This window comes from Musca autumnalis, unplaced genomic scaffold (assembly GCF_047663935.1).
Source record: "Musca autumnalis isolate F117 unplaced genomic scaffold, ASM4766393v1 scaffold_5, whole genome shotgun sequence".
Taxonomy (NCBI): Eukaryota; Metazoa; Arthropoda; class Insecta; order Diptera; family Muscidae; genus Musca; species Musca autumnalis.
Genome location: NW_027412088.1, coordinates 71250785 through 71275708, shown reverse-complemented (window position 1 = coordinate 71275708; position 24924 = coordinate 71250785). Strand labels below are relative to the sequence as shown.

The 24924-nt window shown below is 38.0% G+C and overlaps 2 protein-coding genes across 4 annotated transcripts in view; one reads left to right on the top strand and one right to left on the bottom strand.

Moving 5' to 3' along the window:
• LOC141387189 (uncharacterized) overlaps positions 1 to 14406 on the top strand; it is a 28572-nt gene extending 14166 nt beyond the window's left edge. For all 3 annotated transcript variants that reach the window (XM_073956451.1, XM_073956453.1, XM_073956452.1), the window contains exons 3-4: positions 13658 to 14039; positions 14106 to 14406. In XM_073956451.1, the coding sequence (XP_073812552.1) occupies positions 13658 to 14039; positions 14106 to 14324 (601 nt within the window). In that variant the 3' untranslated portion in view covers positions 14325 to 14406. The remainder of the gene's footprint in view (positions 1 to 13657; positions 14040 to 14105) is intronic.
• A 4752-nt stretch (positions 14407 to 19158) lies between these two features.
• Positions 19159 to 24924, bottom strand: Pop1 (POP1 ribonuclease P/MRP subunit). The gene is made up of 3 exons (XM_073956504.1): positions 22978 to 24924; positions 19641 to 20170; positions 19159 to 19537 (listed from the first exon to the last, which is right to left on the bottom strand). Exons 1-3 carry the CDS (start codon positions 24713 to 24715, stop codon positions 19196 to 19198), a joined length of 2610 nt encoding a protein of 869 aa, XP_073812605.1. The 5' UTR covers positions 24716 to 24924; the 3' UTR covers positions 19159 to 19195.

Sequence of the window (24924 nt, the reverse complement as noted above, 5' to 3'; positions counted from 1 at the left end):
TGTAGTAGCGTGTAGAAAAATTACTTCCTTTAGAGATGGTAAAATATCTAATACTCCATCTTGTATCTTGAGCTTTAACCTTTACGATCTGCCAGATACAATTGAAGTTGGTATGATTGATGTAAAGGTGAAAGAGTATATCCCAGATCCTTTGCAATGCAAGAATTGCTTCCAACTCGGACACACCAAAAAATTCTGCACAAACGATCCTGTATGCGAAGTTTGTTCTACCACGCCTCATGATCCAACACCCTGTTCAAAACTCATTTGTATTAACTGCAGTCAAGCACACAGAGCCAACAACAAATGTCCAGTGTTTCAGAATTAAAACAAAAAACAAATGCTCATTTAGAGAGGCCATGCAAAATACCCCCAAAGCAGACACATTCGAAACTCCAACAGAAACTCTCGATGAAGCTATTGCCGCACATAAAAAGAGGATAGAAAATACAAGAAATAATAATACCGTTAATGACAGCAACACAACACCAACAAATAGCAAACCCCAGGCCACCGAGAAAGAGAAAACAAATTCCATCACTACTACTCAAAACACAACACCAAAACCTTCAACGTCAACACAAAACCATACAACAAAAACAACCAAAGAACAAAACTCATCATCAAAACCATCAACACAAAACCATACAGCAAAAACAACCAAAGAACAAAACACATCAAACTCAAATTTAAATACTACAACAAACAAAACTGCAATCAACAAACAGAAATTACTTGAGTGCTTCCACTCAAAAATAGAATCGCTCTCTCAGAGCGATGCTAACAAACAAAATAATGTATCTGAAAACATAACACAGAATCCAACATCAGATACTCCAGTTGTATCTGTACCAGCTACAGGTACATCTGCGAAAATAACTTCCAGAAGACCTGAAATAGACTATGGCGACATAGATATGACAGAGAATTAATATTTTGTAATATTAATTCTTTTTTTTTCTCATTATCTATGTCTAATTTCAAAGTTGCCCAATGGAATATAAAGGGCTTAATTAATAACTACATTGATCTCCAATTATCAAAGATCACAACCCACAATTTATATCGCTGCAAGAGACGCACATACCCGTACAATCACACCCAATTGCACCAAATTCTTTTATCTCATACTCGTCCAATCATATTGCCAATACAACCGCTAAAAGCGGTTTGGCAGTATTTATCAAAAACAACATTCCTCATAAACGCATTTTTAATTCATCGAAAATATTAAATATTGTAATTGAAATCACTTTAAATATCAAAATAACAATAGTATCGCTCTATATTCACCCGAATGAAAACTTCGATGTCAATGATATTTTGAAGCTGTTTGAAAACACAAATACTCCCATTTTACTAGTTGGAGACGTGAACAGCTGGAATGTATTATGGGGCTCTGACAAAAACAACCACAGAGGCGTTATATTAGAAAACGCATTCAACATACATGGTCTATGCATCCTAAATGATGGAAAACCAACCCACCTGTCAACTTTATATACATTTACAAACATTGATATTTCTTGCTGTTCTCCATCTCTTCTTCCAATTGTCAACAGCTACACACTCAACGACCTCTACAATAGTGATCACTTCCCTATTATCACAAACATAACTACCACCGTAAATATATCCCGTTCTAAATCTACATCTAAATTTAACTTCAAAAAGGCTAATTGGAGTGGATATCAAAAAAATGTTGATGATCTATTAGAGAACAAACTGCTGGATGGAAATGTAAATAAGGTGAATGCCATATTTACAAAAACAATAAGAACGGCTGCCAATTTGAATATACCACTAAAACATTCCAAAAATAGGCCAATGGTTCCTTGGTGGAATCGAAATCTGGCAATACTTCGTGAAGCAAAGGTTAAAAGCTTTCGTATTTTCAAAAAAAATCGAACTATAGATAACTTAATTATGTATAAAAGAAGCAAAGCCAAATTCAGATATGAAAATAAGAGGGCAAAAGCAATATGCTTCGAGAACTTTACGAAAACAATAAGTAGAGACACTCCTCTTTCTATTGTATGGACCAGGATCAACAGAATATCTTGTAAAAACACCTCACACACTATAACGGCAATTGATGTAAACAACACTCTCTTAACTGACTCAATCGATATTGCAAACTACTTTGCAAGTCGTTGGTCTAACGAATCTTTAAACAGCAACTTCCACTCGGATTTCTGTACTGCAAAAAATACTATGCCTTCAAGATTTATTCAGTCGCCTAGTAATAAACACGCATCTATTATAGAGCAAAGTATCTCCATAGCCGAATTAAAACTGGCCTTAAAAAAAGTAAAAGGAAGCACTCCGGGTCACGACCGAATTACTTATTCCATGATACAAAACCTTTCACATGTAAGTTTATCAAAGCTATTATCCTTATATAATGAAGTTTTCAACATGGGAATTCTACCACACTCATGGAAGTCAGCGATAATTTCAGCAGTTCCTAAACCTCATAAAAGTAAAACTGTTTTTTCCGGTTACCGTCCCATTTCATTATTGTCGTGTGTATCAAAACTAATGGAACGTATTATTTCAAAAAGACTCTCGTGGTTCCTTAGTACCCGCAAACTTATTGCTTTAAATCAGGTAGCATTTAAAGAAAAACAAGGTTGTACAGATGCTCTATTACACATTGACTACTACGTTACAAAGGCACTATCATCTAGAAGCCACGCTACAATATTAGCAATCGACTTTGAAAAAGCGTTTGATCGCGTAGGCATTCACATTATACTTGAAGCTTTATCATCATGGGGAGTTGGATCGAAGATCTTAAACTATATTAAATCATTCTTAACAAATAGGCATTTTCGTGTTAAGATAAACAACAACCTTTCTCAACAATTCCCGTTACACAATGGTATACCCCAAGGTTCACCACTCTCTGTCGTCCTTTTCCAAGTAGCTTTTAATGAAATAAGCGGTATCATCAATAAACACAACATTTACCATTGCCTATATGCTGACGACTTGTATATCATTAGCATAAATAAAAACAATGATGCTACAACAAATATATTCTCTGAAGTTATACAAGAAATCAACAACTGGACAAAAAAATCTGGCGCTAAAATGTCACCATCAAAATCATCTATAATTCACATTTGCAGGAAGCACAATTGTACTCCTCCAGAAGTTTCAGTCAACAACACTGTCTTTCCTCGAGTAAATAATTTGAAAATCTTGGGGATTATCTTTGAAAAAAACTATCTTTGGAATCAACATATACTCAACTTGAAAAAAAATCTTGTCCACAGGGCAAATATTATTAAATATTTGGCTGGTCGAAGTTTTACACACATAACGACATTAACGTACTTAGTTAAAACGTTGGTACTCAGCAAAATCGATTATGGACTTTTCCTATTTGGTAACAGTCCAAAAACTACCCTACAGCATATAAAATCTATTTATCATGATAGCATTCGAGCTAGCACCTATGCCTTTAGAACCACGCCCATTAATATCCTTTACATGGAATCAGGATTACCTTCCCTAGAAGACCGTTATTTGGAATCCAAGCACATGCTTCTGCCTAAAATTATGTCTGAAAACTCATCTATTATAGATGATATGGTCACCAAAATTATCTCTGCTAAGAGAAAACCAAAATATAAATCAGTTATGTATAACTGTGTTCACAACAACATTCTGTCATTTAAGGAAAAACTGACTTCTTATAAGGAAAAATACCCCTCATGGATGTTTCCTGAGTCCAGTTGCGATCTACATCTTACTGCTTTTGTAAAAGCAAGCACTACAAGCGAAACATTTGAACAACATTATAGAAATTTTTTGTCAAAAAATATGGATTCGAAATGGTTATTTACAGATGCATCCAAGAATGGCTCATCAACTGCATATGCTGTCGTCGACAATAGTGGTCAGATTCTAGCAGCACATACTCTAAGAAACGCTGCTTCTATTTTTACCGCAGAAGCAGCGGGAATTTTACACGCCATAAACATCGCTAAATACTCAGCAACAAAAACCATTATATTTACGGACAGTTTATCTGTTATAAAAGCTATATGCAACGTCGCTAACAATAAATGGGCATCTATTAATAATATACGCGATTTGTTAATTGATAACAAAAACAAGATTACACTTTTCTGGATCCCTGGACATATTGGTCTAACCGGAAATGTGTACGCTGACTCTGCAGCAAAATATGCTTGTTCAGCACCATTAGTCACAGATACATTAATGGAAAAAGTCGATTTAAAGAAAGTTATAAAGTCAGAAATAAAAGCTTTTGTTTCCGATAAATACAAGGATTTTACACACCACCATTACAACATTATAAATCCTGATAATTCATTTCCAATTTATTCTTCCAAATTGGAGAAAAGGAAAATTAGAATTTTTTCAAGACTGCGAATGGGACATACAGTTTCAACACACTTGCACCTACTGAACAGGAATTTCGATGATAAATGTACAAAATGTAATAATATTTGCACCGTCCGTCACATCCTTTCTGAATGCCCGTCTCTACATCAAGAACACAACCTAATACTGCACAACAAAGGATTGGATATTCTTAAAACTCCTACAATTGAAAATGTCAACACAATTTTTGAATTTATATCATATTGTAAAATACACATTTAATATGTACTATAATCATTATACCAAAAAATACTCTGTAACTAAATTTGGATAGCTGATGGCCTAAGCTGCTAATGCTATTCTCCAAATTTATCTTATATTTATATAAGATAAATTATATAAATAAATAAAATAAATAAATAAAATTCATTTTTTATTTGTTTAAAACAAGAATATTAAGATCTTTATTACATTAGCAAAAATTATAAAAATTCTCATTAAATTTGATCACAACTAAATCTACTTTCTCCTACTCTGCATTTTATACAACCCCATCTGAATTTGCTTCATCATCCAAAAGGTATTTTATGTTGCCTTCCCATCACTAGTACAGCTTTCGACATGAACTCCAACTCCACTCCATTAAGAATTTCCGTCTCGTGAATTACATCAAAAATGTTCGTCTTTAGCTTGTACATCTTTATTTTGTAACAATTTCTTAGAAAATTAAACAGACTTTTTTCTTGTCTTTAGAAAAAAATGCTAACGCTGAATAGGGATCAACCAACCGTTTTTTTTTTTTTTTTTTTTTGTTTTGTAGGGATCTCTATCTGAATTTGCTTCATCATCCAAAAGGTATTTTATGTTGCCTTCCCATCACTAGTACAGCTTTCGACATGAACTCCAACTCCACTCCATTAAGAATTTCCGTCTCGTGAATTACATCAAAAATGTTCGTCTTTAGCTTGTACATCTTTATTTTGTAACAATTTCTTAGAAAATTAAACAGACTTTTTTCTTGTCTTTAGAAAAAAATGCTAACGCTGAATAGGGATCAACCAACCGTTTTTTTTTTTTTTTTTTTGTTTTGTAGGGATCTCTAAAGCAACTGCTTATATAATGTATCGAACGAAATGCATTTTTCATAACTACGTTGGACTACATCGAAAGATGTTGTGAAATCATAACTCCAATTGCACAACTTCCAATTTTGTTGCTGGGTTGTATTTCCAATTTTAATTCTTATTATTTTTGATATCATTTGATATCATCATCTACCACTTGGGTGGTGCTCTGAGAAAAAACCATCAGATGGGAGGGGCTAGACAAAGATCGTGTTTGAGTGTGCGTTCCCGTACTCAAAAACTTGTAAAACTTTGCAGGCCAAATATTTTCAGGGATACCATAGCGTTTTCTATAACCTTATACTGCATAGTAAACACGCTTAAGCCCGCAACATTTTCTCAGTAAAGTAGGTGAGAACGTAAGTGTAAGATTGTGGTACAGTGCAGACTACCAAAGCGAGGGTTCCCAGCTTTTATGTTTTTTGTCCCTGAGAAACCAAGATAGAGAGCAGGGGCTGGATTATTGCTCTATGAAAATTTGAAATGAAAAATATTTCCTTTCCAGGGGAAATAGTGCTTCTAGAAAGCCTTTTCAGAGGAAAGGGTAATGCAAATGAACCTTTCCAGAGGATAGGGTGCTTCTAAAAATCCTTTCTAGGGGAAAGGGTGCTTCTAGAAACCCTTTTCAGAGAAAAGGGGGCTTCTAGAAAGCTTTTTCAGAGAAAAGGGGGCTTCTAGAAAGCTTTTTCAGAGGAAAGGTGCTAACAAAGCTTTTTCAGAGGAATGGACGCTTCTAGAAAGCCTTTTCAGAGGAAAGAGGGCTTCTAGAAAGCCTTTTCAGAAGAAGGAGGCTTCTAAAAACCTTTTCAGAGGAAAGCGGGCTTCTAGAAAGCCTTTTCAGAGAATGGGGTGCTTCTAGAAAACTTTTTCAGAGGAAAGAATGCTTCTAGAAAGCCTTTTCAGAGGAAAGGGTGCTTCTAGAAAGCCTTTTCAGAAGAAAGGCTGCTTCCCAGAAGTCTTTTCAGAGGAGAGAGTTCTTCTAGAAAGCCATTTCAGAGGAAATTGTGCTTCTAGAAGGCCTTTTCGGAGGAAAGGGTGCTTCTAGAAAGCCTTTTAAGAGGAAAGGGGGTTTCTAGAAAGCCTTTTTAGAGGAAAGGGGGCTTCTAGAAAGCCTTTTCAGAGGAAAAGGTGCTTCTAGAAAGCCTTTTCAAAGGAAGGGTTCTTCTAGAAAGCCTTTTTAGAGGAAAGGGGGCTTCTAGAAAAACTTTTCAGAGGAAAGCGGGCTTTTACAAAGCCTTTTCAGAGGAATGGGGGCTTCTAGAAAGCCTTTACAGAGGAAAGGGTGCTTCTAGAAAGCCTTTACATAGGAAAGGGTGCTTCTAAACAGCCTATTCTGAGGAAAGGGTGCTTCTAGAAAGCCTTTTCAGAGGAAAAGCGCTTCCAACAAAGTTTTTCAGAGGAAAGGTGGCTTCTAGAAAGCATTTTTCAGAGGAAAGGTCGCTTCTAGAAAGCTTTTTCAGAGGAAAGTGTGCTTCAGAAAGCTTTTATAGAGGAAAGGTTGCTTCAGAAAAGCCATTCCAGATGAAAGGATGCTTCTAGAAAGCCTTTTCAGAAGAAAGGGTGCTTCTAGGAAGCCTTTTCTGAGGAAATTGTGCTTCTAGGAAGCCTTTTCAGAGAAAAGGTGCTTCTAACAAAGCTTTTTCAGAGGAAAGGACGCTTCTAGAAAGCTTTTTCAGAGGAAAGGGTGCTTCTAGAAAGCCTTTTCAGAGGAAAGGGGACTTCTAGAAAGCCTTTCAGAGGAAAGAGTGCTTCTAGAAAGCCTTTTCAGAGGAAAGAGGGCTTCTAGAAAACTTTTTCAGAGGAAAGAATGCTTCTGGAGGAAAGGGTGCTTCTAGAAAACTTTTTCAGAGAAAAAGAATGCTTCTTGAAAGCCTTTTCAGAGGAAAGAGGGCTTCTAGAAAGCATTTTCAGAGGCAAGGATGCTTCTAGAAAGCTTTTTTAGAGGAAAGGGGGCTTCTAGAAAGCCTTTTCAGAGGAAAGGGGGCTTCTAGAAAGCCTTTTTCCGAGGAAGGGGTACTTCTAGAAAACTTTTTCAGGGAAAGAATGCTTCTAGAAAGCCTTTTCAGAGAAAAGGTTGCTTCTAGAAAGCCTTTTTAGAGGAAGTGGTGCTTCTAGAAAGCCTTTTCAGAGGAAAGGGGACTTCTAGAAATCTTTTTCAGAGGAAAGAATGCTTCTAGAAAGCCTTTTCAGAGGAAAGGGTGCTTCTAGAAAGCCTTTTTAGTGGAAAGTGGGCTTCTTCTAGAAAGCCTTTCAGAGGAAAGAGTGCTTCTAGAAAGCCTTTTCAGAGGAAGGGGTGCTTCTAGAAAACTTTTCAGGGAAAGAATGCTTCTAGAAAGCCTTTTCAGAGGAAAGGGGGCTTCTAGAAAGCCTTTTCAGGGGAAAGGTGGCAAAGGGTACTTCTAGAAAGCCTTTTCAGGCGAAAGGTGGCAAAGACTTTTCAGAGGAAAGGGTGATTCTAGAAAGACTATTCAGAGAAAAGGATGCTTCTAGAAAGCCTTTTCAGAGGAAAGAGGGGGCTTCTAGAAAGCTTTTTCAGAGAAAAGGGGGCTTCTAGAAAGCTTTTTCAGAGGAAAGGTGCTAACAAAGCTTTTTCAGAGGAATGGACGCTTCTAGAAAGCCTTTTCAGAGGAAAGAGGGCTTCTAGAAAGCCTTTTCAGAAGAAGGAGGCTTCTAAAAACCTTTTCAGAGGAAAGCGGGCTTCTAGAAAGCCTTTTCAGAGAATGGGGTGCTTCTAGAAAACTTTTTCAGAGGAAAGAATGCTTCTAGAAAGCCTTTTCAGAGGAAAGGGTGCTTCTAGAAAGCCTTTTCAGAAGAAAGGCTGCTTCCCAGAAGTCTTTTCAGAGGAGAGAGTTCTTCTAGAAAGCCATTTCAGAGGAAATTGTGCTTCTAGAAGGCCTTTTCGGAGGAAAGGGTGCTTCTAGAAAGCCTTTTAAGAGGAAAGGGGGTTTCTAGAAAGCCTTTTTAGAGGAAAGGGGGCTTCTAGAAAGCCTTTTCAGAGGAAAAGGTGCTTCTAGAAAGCCTTTTCAAAGGAAGGGTTCTTCTAGAAAGCCTTTTTAGAGGAAAGGGGGCTTCTAGAAAAACTTTTCAGAGGAAAGCGGGCTTTTACAAAGCCTTTTCAGAGGAATGGGGGCTTCTAGAAAGCCTTTACAGAGGAAAGGGTGCTTCTAGAAAGCCTTTACATAGGAAAGGGTGCTTCTAAACAGCCTATTCTGAGGAAAGGGTGCTTCTAGAAAGCCTTTTCAGAGGAAAAGCGCTTCCAACAAAGTTTTTCAGAGGAAAGGTGGCTTCTAGAAAGCATTTTTCAGAGGAAAGGTCGCTTCTAGAAAGCTTTTTCAGAGGAAAGTGTGCTTCAGAAAGCTTTTATAGAGGAAAGGTTGCTTCAGAAAAGCCATTCCAGATGAAAGGATGCTTCTAGAAAGCCTTTTCAGAAGAAAGGGTGCTTCTAGGAAGCCTTTTCTGAGGAAATTGTGCTTCTAGGAAGCCTTTTCAGAGAAAAGGTGCTTCTAACAAAGCTTTTTCAGAGGAAAGGACGCTTCTAGAAAGCTTTTTCAGAGGAAAGGGTGCTTCTAGAAAGCCTTTTCAGAGGAAAGGGGACTTCTAGAAAGCCTTTCAGAGGAAAGAGTGCTTCTAGAAAGCCTTTTCAGAGGAAAGAGGGCTTCTAGAAAACTTTTTCAGAGGAAAGAATGCTTCTGGAGGAAAGGGTGCTTCTAGAAAACTTTTTCAGAGAAAAAGAATGCTTCTTGAAAGCCTTTTCAGAGGAAAGAGGGCTTCTAGAAAGCTTTTTCAGAGGCAAGGATGCTTCTAGAAAGCTTTTTTAGAGGAAAGGGGGCTTCTAGAAAGCCTTTTCAGAGGAAAGGGGGCTTCTAGAAAGCCTTTTCCGAGGAAGGGGTACTTCTAGAAAACTTTTTCAGGGAAAGAATGCTTCTAGAAAGCCTTTTCAGAGAAAAGGTTGCTTCTAGAAAGCCTTTTTAGAGGAAGTGGTGCTTCTAGAAAGCCTTTTCAGAGGAAAGGGGACTTCTAGAAATCTTTTTCAGAGGAAAGAATGCTTCTAGAAAGCCTTTTCAGAGGAAAGGGTGCTTCTAGAAAGCCTTTTTAGTGGAAAGTGGGCTTCTTCTAGAAAGCCTTTCAGAGGAAAGAGTGCTTCTAGAAAGCCTTTTCAGAGGAAGGGGTGCTTCTAGAAAACTTTTCAGGGAAAGAATGCTTCTAGAAAGCCTTTTCAGAGGAAAGGGGGCTTCTAGAAAGCCTTTTCAGGGGAAAGGTGGCAAAGGGTACTTCTAGAAAGCCTTTTCAGGCGAAAGGTGGCAAAGGGTACTTCTAGAAAGCCTGTTCAGAAGAAAGGGGGCTTCTAGAAAGCCTTTTCAGAGGAAGGGGTGCTTCTAGAAAGCCTTTTTAGTGGAAAGTGGGCTTCTTCTAGAAAGCCTTTCAGAGGAAAGAGTGCTTCTAGAAAGCCTTTTCAGAGGAAGGGTGCTTCTAGAAAGCTTTTTCAGAGGAAAGGGTGCTTCTAGAAAGCCATTTCGGAGGAAAGGGTGCTTCTAGAAAGCCTTTTCAGAGGAAATGGTGTTTCTAGGAAACCTTTTCAGAGGAAAGGGTGCTTATAGAAAGCCTTTTTAGAGGAAAGCGAGCTTCTATAAAGCCTTTTCCGAGAAAAGGGTGCTTTTAGGAAGCCTTTTCAGAGGAAAGGGTGCTTCTAGAAAGCCTTTTCAGAGGAAAGGGTGCTTCTAGAAATCCTTTTCAGAGGAAAGTGGGTTTCTAGGAAACTTTTTCAGAGGATAGGGTGCTTCTAGAAAGCCTTTTCAGAGGAAAGAATGCTTCTGGAAAGCCTTTTTAGAGGAAAGGGTGCTTCTGGAAAGCCTTTTTAGAGGAAAGGGTGCTTCTAGAAAGCCTTTTCAGAGGAAAGGGGGCTTCTAGAAAGCCTTTTCAGAGAAAAGGGGGCTTCTAGAAAGCCTTTTCCGAGGAAGGGGTGCTTCTAGAAAGCCTTTTCAGACAAAAGGGTGCTTCTAGAAAGCCTGTTTAGAGGAAATGGTGCTTCTAGAAAGCCTTTTCAGAGAAAAGGGGGCTTCTAGAAAGCCTTTTCCGAGGAAAGGGGGCTTCTAGAAAGCGTTTTCAGAGAAAAGGGTGCTTCTAGAAATCCTTTTCAGAGAAAAGGGTGCTTCTAGAAAGCCTTTTCAGAGGAAAGGGTGCTTCTAGAAAGCCTTTTCAGTGGAAAGGGAGCTTCTTCTAGAAAGCCTTTCAGAGGAAAGAATGCTTCTAGAATGCCTTTCAGAGGATAGGGGGCTTCTAGAAAGCCTTTTCAGAGAAAAGGAGGCTTCTAGAAAGCCTTTTCCGAGGAAGGGGTGCTTCTAGAAAGCCTTTTCAGAGAAAAGGGTGCTTCTAGAAAGCCTTTTCAGAGGAAAGGGTGCTTCTAGAAAGCCTTTTCAGAGGAAAGGGTGCTTCTAGAAAGCCTTTTCAGAGGAAAGGGTGCTTCTAGAAAGCCTTTTCAGAGGAAAGGGTGCTTCTAGAAAGCCTTTTCAGTGGAAAGGGGGCTTCTTCTAGAAAGCCTTTCAGAGGAAAGAATGCTTCTAGAATGCCTTTCAGAGGAAAGTGGGCTTCTAGAAAGCTTTTTCAGAGGAAAGGACGCTTCTAGAAAGCTTTTTCAAAGGAAAGAGGGCTTCTAGAAAGCCTTTTGCAGAGGAAAGGCTGCTTCTAGAAAATCTTTTCGGAGGAAAGTTTACTTCTAGAAAGCCTTTCCAGAGGAAAGGGTGCTTCTAGAAAGCCTTTTCAGAGGAAAGGGTGCTTCTAGAAGCATTCTTTCCTCTGAAAGGCTTTCTAGAAGAAGCCCCCTTTCCTTTTCAGAAGAAAGGGTGCTTCTAAAAAGCCTTTTCAGAGGAAAGGGGGCTTCTAGAAAGCCTTTTCAGAGAAAAGGGTGCTACTAGAAAGACTTTTCAGAGGAAAGGGTGATTCTAAAAAGACTTTTCAGAGGAAAGGGTGATTCTAGAAAGACTATTCAGAGAAAAGGATGCTTCTAGAAAGCCTTTTCAGAGGAAAGAGTGCTTCCAGAAAGTTTTTCAGAGGAAAGGGGGATTCTAGAAAGCTTTTTTTAGAGGAAAGACTGCTTCTAGAAAGCATTTTCAGAGGGAAGGGTGCTTCTAGAAAGTTTTTCCTAGGAAAGGGTGCTTCTAGAAAGCCTTTTCAGAGCAAAGGGTGCTTCTAAGAAGCCTTTTCAGAGCAAAGGGTGCTTCTAAGAAGCCTTTGCAGAGGAAAGGGTGCTTCTACAAAGTTTTTCCTAGGAAAGGGTGCTTCTAGAAAGCCTTTCATTTATTGAGTCAAATATAGAGCTAATGGGATCACGATATATTCAACGTTCGGGTGTAGTTAATAGGGAGCACTTTTTAGAGGAAAGGGTGCTTCTAGAAAGCCTTTTCAGAGGAAAGGGGGCTTCTAGAAAGCCTTTTCAGAGAAAAGGGGGCTTCTAGAAAGCCTTTTCAGAAAAAAGGGGGCTTCTAGAAAGCCTTTTCCGAGGAAGGGGTGCTTCTAGAAAGCCTTTTCAGAGAAAAGGGTGCTTGTTGAAAGCCTTTTCAGAGGAAAGGGTGCTTCTAGAAAGCCCTTTCAGTGGAAAGGGGGCTTCTTCTAGAAAGCCTTTCAGAGGAAAGAATGCTTCTAGAATGCCTTTTCAGAGGAAAGTGGGCTTCTAGAAAGCTTTTTCAGAGGAAAGGACGCTTCTAGAAAGCTTTATCAGAGGAAAGGGTGCTTCTAGAAAGCCTTTTCAGGGGAAAGGTGGCAAAGGTTACTTCTAGAAAGTCTTTTCAGAAGAAAGGGGGCTTCTAGAAAGCCTTTTCAAAGGAAGGGTCGCTTCTAGAATGATTTTTTAGATGAAAGGGGGCTTCTAGAAAGCCTTTTGCAGAGGAATGGCTGCTTCTAGAAAATCTTTTCAGAGGAAAGTTTACTTCTAGAAAGTCTTTCCAGAGGAAAGGGTGCTTCTAGAAAGCCTTTTCAGAGGAAAGGGTGCTTCTAGAAGCATTCTTTCCTCTGAAAGGCTTTCTAGAAGAAGCCCCCTTTCCTTTTCAGAAGAAAGGGTGCTTCTAAAAAGCCTTTTCAGAGGAAAGGGGGCTTCTAGAAAGCCTTTTCAGAGAAAAGGATGCTTCTAGAAAGCCTTTTCAGAGGAAAGAGTGCTTCCAGAAAGTTTTTCAGAGGAAAGGGGGATTCTAGAAAGCTTTTTTCAGAGGAAAGACTGCTTCTAGAAAGCATTTTCAGAGGGAAGGGTGCTTCTAGAAAGTTTTTCCTAGGAAAGGGTGCTTCTAGAAAGCCTTTTCAGAGCAAAGGGTGCTTCTAAGAAGCCTTTTCAGAGCAAAGGGTGCTTCTAAGAAGCCTTTGCAGAGGAAAGGGTGCTTCTACAAAGTTTTTCCTAGGAAAAGGTGCTTCTAGAAAGCCTTTCATTTATTGAGTCAAATATAGAGCTATTGGGATCACGATATATTCAACGTTCGGGTGTAGTTAATAGGGAACACGATGCATTCAGCGATCGGATGTAGATGATCAGAAAATGTTAGCACTATGGCTACTGTCTCTTCCATGCGCTACTGGTTCCTATATACGGAATAGAAGTTCGAAGTTCCTGTGGAACCAGTGGAACTGCGACCCGAATGACCTGTGTGTATGAATTGCCCACTACACCTTATTAGGTAGCCTTCAAAATAGAATTTCGAACGTAATGACACCGAGGTGAAAGTTAACAGATATAGAACAGCTTCTTTCAGAAGAGAAGTATTTCAACAGCTGAAATTACTGCCTGCTGAAGTAATCTTCCCTTTGTTATCAAGAGCTGAATTACTTATGTATGTGAACAGTGACAACTTATGTACCGAGGCCTTAACAATCCAAAACATGGCTGAACTTCTATCATAGAGAATTGCTGAAAATACTCAGGAAATGCAAACCAACATTTCGATGAGGGTTTCTTGCTTGCCACCGATAAACATTTTTGATATTGTTTAGCCTTTCCCTAATTTTTCAGAGAGCTTCAATATGACATGGTTTTGGTCGAAGCTTTATATTCCTAATCATAAGTTTATGATAACTGAGAATGTTAGTTGAAATGGTGCGACCATTGAATTCTGGGAAAGATTTCCCAAAGATGGCACTAATTCTTCCTTTTTCTTTTCATAATTTTTTGTTTTCCTCTTTTCTTTCCTTTACAGATACGGTTCAAAACCATTACTCGACGATCATGTACGAACTATACATATGGAGAAATATGTCAAGATTTGTGATATTTGTGGCATGGTATTGCGTAAACAAGATGCATTCGAAAGGCACATGGTGAAACATTCCGATAAACCAATAACATATAAACGATGTGAAATATGTGGAACACGATTTATACATGAACGGGCGCTAAGAAGTCACATGGCACTGAAACATCCCGAGGGTGGTGTTGTTGAGTACACTTGCGATATATGTGGAAAAGTTTCAATTAACCTGCGTAATCATCGACGACATGTTCAGTATAATCATCAAATGACAAGTAAATATGAATGCAACCTATGTCCGAAGAAGTTTAAACAACGAACGGCATTGAAGGTAATTGTTCTATTGAATTGTTGGGATATTAGACTTCTTTATAATCTGTTTTTGGCTTTGTTTTAGGACCATCTTGCTTACCACAGTCAAACTCCTTTGTACACCTGCACCTATTGCCCAATGAAATTTATTTCAAATGGTAACATGCATGCTCATCGAAAGAATGCTCATCCATTGGAATGGTTGGAAGATCGTCGTGCTAAATATTCGGGAAAGTTGCCACCAAACCATATACCCCCGTCTACACTACCGAGAGATGAAAGTGATTCGGCATGCGATAGTTGATGTTAATTATTTTTTTTTTTAATTTTGTTATATATGAAGAATAAAATTTATATCGGATGTTACTGCTTATTAAATTGTTAAATGGTTCTTGTTTTTATAAAAGCAATAGGAAGATAATTACATATGTAGTAATAAATAATTATTGATTAAAAAAGAATGGTAAATTTGTTCATTGATATATAGGGGAAATTACGTTCGTCTGTCCTTATAAACCTTGAAATCACGTTAAAGGTCCTAATTTTAGTCGGATCCTCACGAATGCAGATGGAGTTCCCAGAGAGGAAGAAGCCCTTTTGATGATAGTCAGATAATAATCAGGGATCGGAATGGACAAACATCTGCAGTTTTTTTATACCCTTAGCATTTATGCTAACGAGGGTATGTATATACACTTTCATACGGGCAAAATGTGCCTCATCGAAATAATGATTTTAGACCCCATGTATGTTTGGACGAAATGTGTTTCAGACAATTTGAGCCGATTGAGCAATGTCCGTCCGTCTGTCCGTCTATCTGGCTGGCTGGTGCGCACGATAACTCTCGAACGGATCAACCGATTCGATCCAAACTTTGGCTTTCGTAATATTTTGTACAAACTTAGTTTAAGTTCGAAGATGGGCTATATCGGTCCACTCCTTCCAGTACCTCCCCCACAAAAGTTCGAAAATGTTCGGAAAATTTGTGCGCACGATAACTCTTGAAGTAACCGATTTGGTCCATACTTTGCACATCGTGAAATTTCTACTAAACTTAGATAAGTTTCCAAAATGAACTCAATCGGTCCACTCCTTCTGGTACTTCCCACACAAAATTTCGGATAAGTTCAGATTAGGACCTGCTCTCGAATCGCTTTTTGTTGCAACAACTTGTATTCATTGCCCCCCATACGACGGTACAAGTTTCATCAGGGGCATACTTCCTGAGAAAATATCCTGAAAGATGCAAAAAGCCCCTATAACACCGTGTGCAGTGGATGGAGCGCAAGATAACTCTCGAACGGATCTGCCGATTCGGTCCAAAATTTGGCCTTCGTAATATTTTGTCCAAACATAGTTTAAATTCGAAGATGAGCCATATCGTTCCACTCCTTCAGGTACCTCCCCCACAAAAGTTCAAAAATGTTCGGACAAGTTGTGCGCACGATAACTCTTGTAGGGAATAACCGATTTGGTCCATTCTTTGCACATCGTGTAATTTCTACCAAACTTAGATGAGGTTTCAATATGGACTCAATCGGTCCACTCCTTCGGGTACCTCCCACACAAAATTTCAGAAAAGTTCAGTTTAGGACCTGGTCTCGAATCGCTTTGATTTTTGTTTACGCAAGTTGTATTCGCTGTCCTCTATACGATGCTGTAAGTTTCATTAGGGGCAAGTCCATACTTCCTGAGGAAATAGCCTGAAAGTTACAAAAAACCCTATGACACCGTGTGTAATGGTTGGAGCGCAAGATAACCCTCGAACGGATCTGCCGATTCGGTCCAAAATTTGGCTTTCGTAATATTTTGTTCAAACTTAGTTCAAGTTCAAAGATGGATTATATCGGTCCACTCCTTCCGTTACCTTCCCCACAAAAGTTCGAAAATATTCGGAAAATTTGTGCGTACGATAACTCTTGAAGGAAGTTACCGATTTGGTCATTACTTTGCACATTATGAAATTTCTACCAGACTTAGATGAGGTTCCAATATGGACTCAATCGGTAAACTCCTTCGAGTACCTCCCACACAAAATTTCGGAAAAGTTCAGTGTAGGACCTGCTCACGAATCGCCTTGGTTTTTGTTGTAACATCTTGTATTCACTGTCCCCTATACGAAGGTACAAGTTTCCTCAGGGGCAAGTCCATACTTCCTGAAAAATAGCCTGAAAGTTGAAAAACAAACCCTATGACACCATGTTTATTGGTGGAACCGCAAGATAATTCTCGAACAGAAATGCCGATTCCGGCCAAAATTTGGCCTTCGTAATATTGTTTCCAAACTTAGTTTAAGTTCGTAGATAAGCCATATCGGTCCACTCCTTCAGGTACCTACCCCACAAAAGTTCAAAAATATTCGGAAAAATGGTGCGCACGATAACTCTTGATGGGAGTGACCGATTTGGTCCATACTTTACACATTCTCATAATATCTACCAGATATAGATCAGGTTCGAATATGGACTATATTTGTCTACTCCTTCTGGTAACTCTCACACACAATTTCGGATAAATTCACTTTAAGACCTGCTCTCGAATCACTTTGATTTTTGTTGATACGATTTACATTCGCTACATCCATTACGACGGTAAAGGTTTTTTTCGGGGCAAGTCCATATTTCTTAGGAAAACAGCCCGAACGGTGTTAAGGGTACCTCCCCCACAAAGGTTCAACATTTGTGCCTTAGTGCAGTTAATTCCTAATCCACATGTTTGTCGGCAAGTTCGAATGTCCAGAAAGGGCCACAAAATTCTGAAGAGACCTTAAATACATTCGATCTGTCCGTAGGTGAAAGTTTCACTTCACATTGGCTGAGGGTACATATCTATCGGCAAAGCCGACTGACACATTTTTACTTGTTTACTTAACTATTAGGGTGGGCGATTTGTGCGGAAGGAAAAAAACCTTAATGAGCCCTTCGCGTTTCTGATTCCTGGGATTGAACTGAGCAAAAAAGTCCACTGGACCATATATCTACCGTGAAAATCGAACCTCCCGATTTTGACTTAAAGTTTTTTATTGACGTTTTTTAGATATTTTGGCATATAACAGCCAAGCCATTGAGATTTTCGATCCAACACAAATACAGAAATTGTAGCCAAGACAGTAATTAAGAGCTCTCTAATACATCGCGAAAGCATTGGAACGCTCCTTCAGGCAGTTTTAGCCTTGAGAAGGTGTAAACTTTTCGAAAAATGTCGATAAATGACACTGTGCTACAAAAGTTGACCAGAAAAATATTCAAGTGTTCTGATGCAAAATTTCATCATGTTGGGATCCATGCACAACGACAATGCCTTTAGTTCGTTGAGGTCACTTCGTTTTATTTTTTTATAACGGAAAAAGTAGTGAAAATCTGGGTTTCTTACATTTTCAAATTTAAACGGACATATCTTCTTTTTCTCACAACGGATTTCTATTGATCCTTCTTCCTTTTAAAGGGATGAATAATATCTTTCGAACAAGTTGTTATTTTTTTAAATCGGTTAAAAAATGGCTAAGTTATAGTGGTTTAAGTCTGAAAACCCCCTCAAAAAAACTATAACTGAATTTTTCATAATTTTGAAAATAATTATTGAACAAAACAAAAAAACATTATATTTTTGAAAATTATGAGAAACTCAGTTATAGTTTTTTGAGGGGGTTTTCAGACTTAAACCACTATAACTTAGCCATTTTTTAAACGATTTAAAAAATAATAACTTGTTCGTAAGATATTATTCACCCCTTTAAAAGGAAGAAGGATCAATAGAAATCCGTTGTGAGAAAAAGAAGATATGTCCGTTTAAATTTGGAAATGTAAGAAACCCAGATTTTCACTACCTTAGCCGTTATAAAAAAATAAAACGAAGTGACCTCAACGAACTAAAGGCATTGTCGTTTTCCATGGATCCCAACACGATATAATTTTGCATCAGAACACTTGAATATTTTTCTGGTCAACTTTTGTAGCACAGTGTCATTTATCGACATTTTTCGAAAAAACTGCCTGAAGGAGCGTTCCAATGCTTTCGCGATGTATTAGAGAGTTCTTAATTAATGTCTTGGCTACAATTTTTGTATTTGTGTTGGATCGAAAATCTCAATGGTTTGGCTGTTATATGCCAAAATATCCAAAAAACGTCAATAAAAAACTTAAAGTCAAAATCGGGAGGCTCGATTTTCACGGTAGATATATGGTCCAGCGGACTTTATTGCTCAGTTCAATCCCAGGAATCAGAAACGCGATGGGCTCATTAAGGTTTTCAAATCGCCCCGGCCTATTAACTATTTATATTTTTCTATTGTAATGTAGTATCATCGGCCTTAGTAGGCTTATTTATATTACATCGAAATAAATAAAATGAAAAATGAAATGAAATAGTAAATTTTAATCTGATGCGAGTACCTCCGCATCTATTAAGCGTATTCCAAAAGAAGAGTCTGACAATGAAAGTAGGAAAAATTATTATTTACAATGATGCAAAGTAGGTTGGAGTAGTCTTCTCTATATCCTTGAAAAGCTTGACATGGTTGACGGTATCGAAGGCCTTCGATAGTGGTGGCTCTTGCACCATAACTGCTCCTAAAAATCTTTAAAAAATCCAAGCCTTTTTTGTTTTTAGGGTGCTCCTAAAAATCTTTAAAAATTCCACGCATTTTGTGTTTTTAAATCCACGACTTTTGTGTTTTAGGGTGCTCCTAAAAATCTTTAAAAATTCCACTCCCATTGTGCTGTAAGGGTGCCCCCAAAAATCTTTAAAAATTTCAATCCCATTGTGTTGTTAGGGTGCTCCTTAAAATCTTTAAAAAATCAACGACTTTTGTGTTGTTAGGGTGCTCATAAAAATCCTTAAAAAATCCACGCATTCTGGATTTAAAACATCCACTCTTTTTGTGTTTTAGGGTGCTCTTAAATTTTTAAAACTTCCACTCATTAAAAAATCTAAATCCAAAAATCGACATTTCACAATTTCTGTAATTTTCATAAATTTTGGGTTTTACACCTTCCTTGGTTCCTTGTCTATTTCAATTATACTGTCAATTTGCAATAGTGGCAATCATGAAATTATTGCGGACACTTATCAAATAGTATGAAATGAAAAGATATTACAACATCCCCCAATATGTGTTTTAACCATCAATCATAAATTCATTTTTTTTTCATTCTTATAATTTATTCAACAGTCTGTCTATACATTTAGGTTAACTTTTAATGAAGCAAAACGATAATTGCGACTATTTGTCGAACGAATCAAACATTGTGGCTGTTTTATGTGACACTGTTGACACAATTTCAAAAGTTCACGTAAACCCTCAATTGTCACATAAGCAATGCCACCGACAGTACCTTCGGTCAGGCAGAAATGTGCTGAAGTCATATAGCCAAAACAATCACGAGTTCCTTGTTTTCTTACACTGTACAATGTTTCGGTATTTTCGGGTAGCCATAATTTACACATTGTTTTCATGTGTTCCAAACACATGGCAGACGTATTAGCTGGTCGTATTACAACTTTGGTTGTGCTAGTTTCCTGGAAAAGAAGGAAAAGAAACGCAAACATATGTTTTTAATAAACATGGAATAACACAATAATATTTCAAATAGGATACAATAATTTCTAAAGTATTACTAACCTGCTTCTTACGTTTCTCTCGCACACGCTGCCTCCGCAAACGCTTCAATTGTTTCTTGTGTTGCATGCGTAACCGTTTTCTTTCTTTTTCATCTGTGTCTGGTAATAAAGGCTCCACATAAACTGGTTCATGATTACGATTTTTAATTTGTTTTAATTTCTTTTTAAAATCTTTACGATTTGGCAAACATATTAGTGAGAAATCACCAGGATTTCCTCTTGAGGTCATACTGATTTTCACTTGTATTAGACATTGTGCTGCAGGCAGGTCTTTTGGAAATTTATAAAGTTTTGCCTTTTTAACACATTCTCCAATGTCTTGTAGTTTACAACGATCTCTTAGTATAAAGAAATCGTTAGATTTCTGTTCACCATTTGAATTGTTTATGTCCCAGTCTCTTAATAGTTGTGCAAATGGGGCTCGAAATGGTGATACTATGGCAAATTTACGATAATTACAACGTTTTCCCGGTGGTAAGCGGAAATATTTATTAAACAATTCATTGTAACGGTGACCTGATGTCTGTTGACCTGTGGCGGAAGAAATTTAGAATATGCACGAGAATTAACAGAAATTTTTCGAAGTGGAGTAGGAGGAAGTCATTTTTATTTTAAAATTAAAAAAAAATATTCAAATTTTTAAATCTCTAATTTTTTTATATTATCTGTCTATCCAAAAATTCAAGTGAGATGTAATCCAATACTATGTTATCAAATTTTATGTCTTTCCTGGGTTAAACACTTGAAGCGAAAATGGGGACAGATTTCAAAATTCTTAAAACTATTATCAGTTGCGATCTCAATAGGCAGTTTATATTCTATGATGAATTGAAGGGGGTTTCAATTACAGTGACAAATCCACTTCGATTCTTAAACGGAGTGAGATTTTTTCTGGAATATACGCCAGAGAAGGTGTCAATTCGAAACTATTGTCAACTATTTATGAGCAAGCATTGGTTCAAAGGACGTCGTGAAAGATCCGATATTTTCATCAGGATTTGAGCAAATACCATCGATGAAATAGAAATGACTTTTCTGTTTTTATTTAAATGTGTACAAACATCGAACGGGTGCCACCGTGGTGCAATGGTATGCACACCCGCCTTGTACGCTGAAGGTCGTGGGTTCGATTCCCCGGCCAGTCAACATCAAAATTTTCAACGGTGGCAAAATACCCCTCACTAATGTTGGCGACATTTCAAGAGTATTTTAGCCATGTAAAACTTCTCTACAAAGTGGTGTCTTAAGACACGCCGTTCGGACTCGGCGATAAACAGTAGGTCCCATATCATTGAGCTAATATGAATCGGGGTGTCCTCATTGATATGAGAGAAGTCTCCCTTGTCCCGTATGGGATGTTTGTGGAACAATTATATTATTACAAACATCGAACATTTTGCTGGGTATTATGTTCAGCACTGTTACATACCTCAATGTTACACTGTTACATACCTCAATGAATGGAAGGCATTTCGGATATGGTACGATCTCAAAAAATGACTACCGTTTTACCATTACCAATTGTTAATTTCCCCACAAAACTCGGAACTACGCCCCGTAAGGGTTTTAAGTTTTACTATGCCATGAATAATCACTTCTAGCGACAGTAGCATAAAACTAGATCTTCTAGTCGAAGTAGTATTTCGTCCAGTAGTATCCCTATTAGTTCCAAACATGTAGTCAAACTATTTATTATACTACAGATTCAATCAGTCAGACAATTCCATTCCATCGCGACCAACAATCCGCCTGCTCTTGCAGGGTAGTATTTCATGACTATTACATTTATTATAGTGGTCAACAAAATAGTAAAAATTGCATTAAATTATCTCAACATGTTACCAACAGAAGCAAGCAATCCTTTCGATCGCCACGAACACTTATGGTGGCTCTGCCCTTATCCTTCGATAGTGTCAACTATGCCAAGCAGTTCTTGGATATAGAGAAGACTACCCTCCAGCCGTGTTTGAATCGTTGCATAATCAACTATATGTGCGGACGCCAGTCATATGTAGAATTTAGAAATAAGAAGTCCAAGACCCGTAGAGGAAAATAAGCAGTTCCCCATGGCAAGGTGATATCTCCGGAACTGTTTAACATCTGCCTTTCTGAAATTCCACACCCTCAAGACGACATAAAGATCGTTATGTATGTGAATGATTGTACGATCCTGACGTCGGTTCCTATCGTCGATAACATACAATAGATATGTGATAGGTTAAATGTCTACATAGTTGACTTAATGCAGTTCTTCCATCTGAGAATATTAATATGTACGCCACTTAATCCACTGTCATATTGTTCAGCTGCCAAGGCAAACACGAGTGGATTTAGCACAGTTAGAATCCGAACGATGCAGCCGCCTCAATTCGTATTACTGGGGATTCAGAACCAGGTAACTAAATAAAATAGACTAACGAACATATTTGCTTTTCTACAACAACAGGTTTTGCAAAGACTGGTCTATTGTCTGTATGCAGGTCAAGTTCGAAGATGGGCTATACAGGTCCCCTTTTGGATTAGGCCTCATATAAGAGTACCGCCAGATTTCAGTTATTTTGCAGCTTTTAGTTACGTTTTCTAGCCGAACTAGCTTTGTATTTAGGGTTCATAGTGGTCAAAAAACTTTTCCACCAAAAATTGTACCCATTGGACCACATTTTGGAACAGACCACATATAAAAGTACCACCCAACTTCAGGGAATTTGGAGTTTTTAGCTAAATTTTGTAGCCGAATAAGCTATTATTTGGTATTTAGGGTTCCTAATGGTCTCAAAACTTCTCCACCAAAATTTGTGGACATAAGTCAACGATTTGGAGTAGGCCCCACAAAACGGTACCGTCCGATTTCAGGGATTTTAAAGTTTTTATCCACTTTTTAGGCCCAAATTGGATATAATTTGGTTTTTAGGGTCAATAGTGGTCAGATAACCTCTCCGCCAAAAGTTGTAGACATAGGTCCATGTTTTGGATTAACATCCATATAACGGTACCGCCCGATTTCAGGTATTGTAAAGTTTTTATCCATATTTTCGTCTCAAATTGGATATAATTTTGCTTTTAGGGTTCCTGATCATCACAAAACTTCTCCGCCAAAACCTGTAGACGTAGGTCTTCGTTTTGGAGTAGCATCCATATAACGATACCGCCCAATTTCAGGTATTTAGAGGTAGCTACATTTTCAACCAAACCTAACCTACCTTTTCATAGAAGATTTTACTGATAAAATCGCAAACTCGTTCTTAGTTGGGAAGTTTACACTAGCAAATTTAGGCTAGATAACTCAGCTCATGATTACTTAAAAATACAATTATTATATCAAAAAAAAAAAAACTTACCCCCTATGGTATCTGGTAAATGTTCTTCTGTACCCATTTCTCTTGCTACCGATTCGAATTCTCTCAAACCGCCGGGACGAGCACCCCACATAATGAACGATAACCATAAGGACATACCATAACCTGCTGGTGCTATAACATCCCAACCACAAGCATATGAAAGACGTTTATAATCTCCTTCCTGTGATGCGGGTCTTTGTATCAACACTATGGGTATAGGTTGCATTGCATCTTCAAATTTACAAGGTTTACCAGGAACTATAGAATGTTTTGCTCTCAAAGAACAATAATCATGGGTACTTAACATTTCATCAGATATACGATTTCTGGTTTCTTCACACCATAATGCCGAAGAACTAAGCTCAGGAACTATATCGCAAAGTAGTGGCTGATTTGATTCGTGGAATGCCTGTTCATTATAGGTGATTAAAGCTTTTGTACGTTTTTGTGGTCGGTTCAGACGAGGATCTTCAACATTAAGAGCCAATATCATATTCGATAGTAACTCAGCTGGGGAGGTAATAAGTTTTTGACATTTATGCCAAAAATCTTGTTGTTGTTTATGCAGCGCAGAGAATTTGTGTATTTGTGCTTTTTCACATATCCAGGTACTTTGTTTATTGTCAACTTTATCTAGGTCAACAACTTTTAAAGCTTTTTGCAAAACACTTTGACTTAAAGGTCCAGTCAAACGAAACCTATTCAATGTGTCCTTCAGCTCCTTTAGTTGTACCATAGAATCTTCACTTTTGTAGATAGGAACATTATGTCGGGTCTGTGTTTTTGTCATAAATTGCAAACGTCTTTGGATTTTTTGGGACTTCACAATAGGCTTCTTTTGCTGATCCACCACAGTGTTTGCAGACTGATTTTCTGTAGCATCTTTTGTAGGCTCTTCATCTTTTAAAGGCACTTTAATGGTTTTTTGACTTTTCAGATCGAATACCTTTATGAGTTCTTCTAAAATCTGAGTATAACCGGCAGGATGTAACCACAACCAAAGTGTTCTTGGAGCATTGTAGTCATTTGTTTCTCCTTCTTGATGACGCCATAAAAAGCTCACTTTCCCCAATGCTTTGTGTGGATATTGATGATCTTTAAATAGATCCACACAACCTTCCCTTCGACCAGTCACAAAAGTTTTTGCAGTAATGGACAAGCCACATTCCCTGCTTGTCAGCCTATCAAGTCCTTCCTTTAATCTATTAATTGCTCCCCTGATTTCAACACAGCCATAAAATGAAATATCCTGCAGAAGACAGTGTTCAGCGGTGGCTCGATAACAAGCACGATACGTTTTATCACAGCTTGCATATGGAAGTTTATAGCCCCATTTTTCAATCATATGAAATCGTTTGGCATGCCATATATGGGTCTCCAGCCATTTGTGTTTCCTTTGGCGCCTTAAATACTCCTTTAAAAGATTTTTAGGACGACGTCGATATTTCCTTGATGGCCGTTTTGTCTGTGTCGGTTTTCCAGATTTTGACATCTGATGTATGTGACCAGCTCTATATTTTCGTGGCAGTCTCTTGGGATGATGAGACATTGCCCTTCGACGCATATGCTTGGGCAATGATTGAAATATAAGTTTTGTTGATGTTGTCTGCTTCGTGGCATTGACCAATTCCTTAATTTCCTGATATGCAGAGGCTGCATATTTGTATGTTGGCATATGTGTACCCAGTACCACTGGCCCTCCCAACGTGGAGTCATATTCAAGTTTGCGTTCATCCATTCTTTTTATTTGTAATAATCTAATTCGAAATCAAACAAGAATAACTTAACAAAACAAACCGAGTGCACATTTCATTGAAAGCATGGGTGAGGAGATGGGAATTTGCGTTATAACGGCGTCTACCGGCTTTTGAATAAATACCAAATAACGCCGTTGGAAAACAGTTGAGCCAGCGAACTAGTAATGCTATGTTTATACTACCTCCGTTG

Coding starts and splice junctions, on each gene's coding strand:
- Pop1 (XM_073956504.1), bottom strand. CDS start 24,715: ATGGATGAACGCAAACTTGAATATGACTCCACGTTGGGAGGGCCAGTG. Junction 20,171..22,977: donor TTTACCAGATACCATAGGGG/GTAAGTTTTTTT, acceptor CTTCCGCCACAG/GTCAACAGACATCAGGTCAC. Junction 19,538..19,640: donor GAGAGAAACGTAAGAAGCAG/GTTAGTAATACT, acceptor CTTCTTTTCCAG/GAAACTAGCACAACCAAAGT.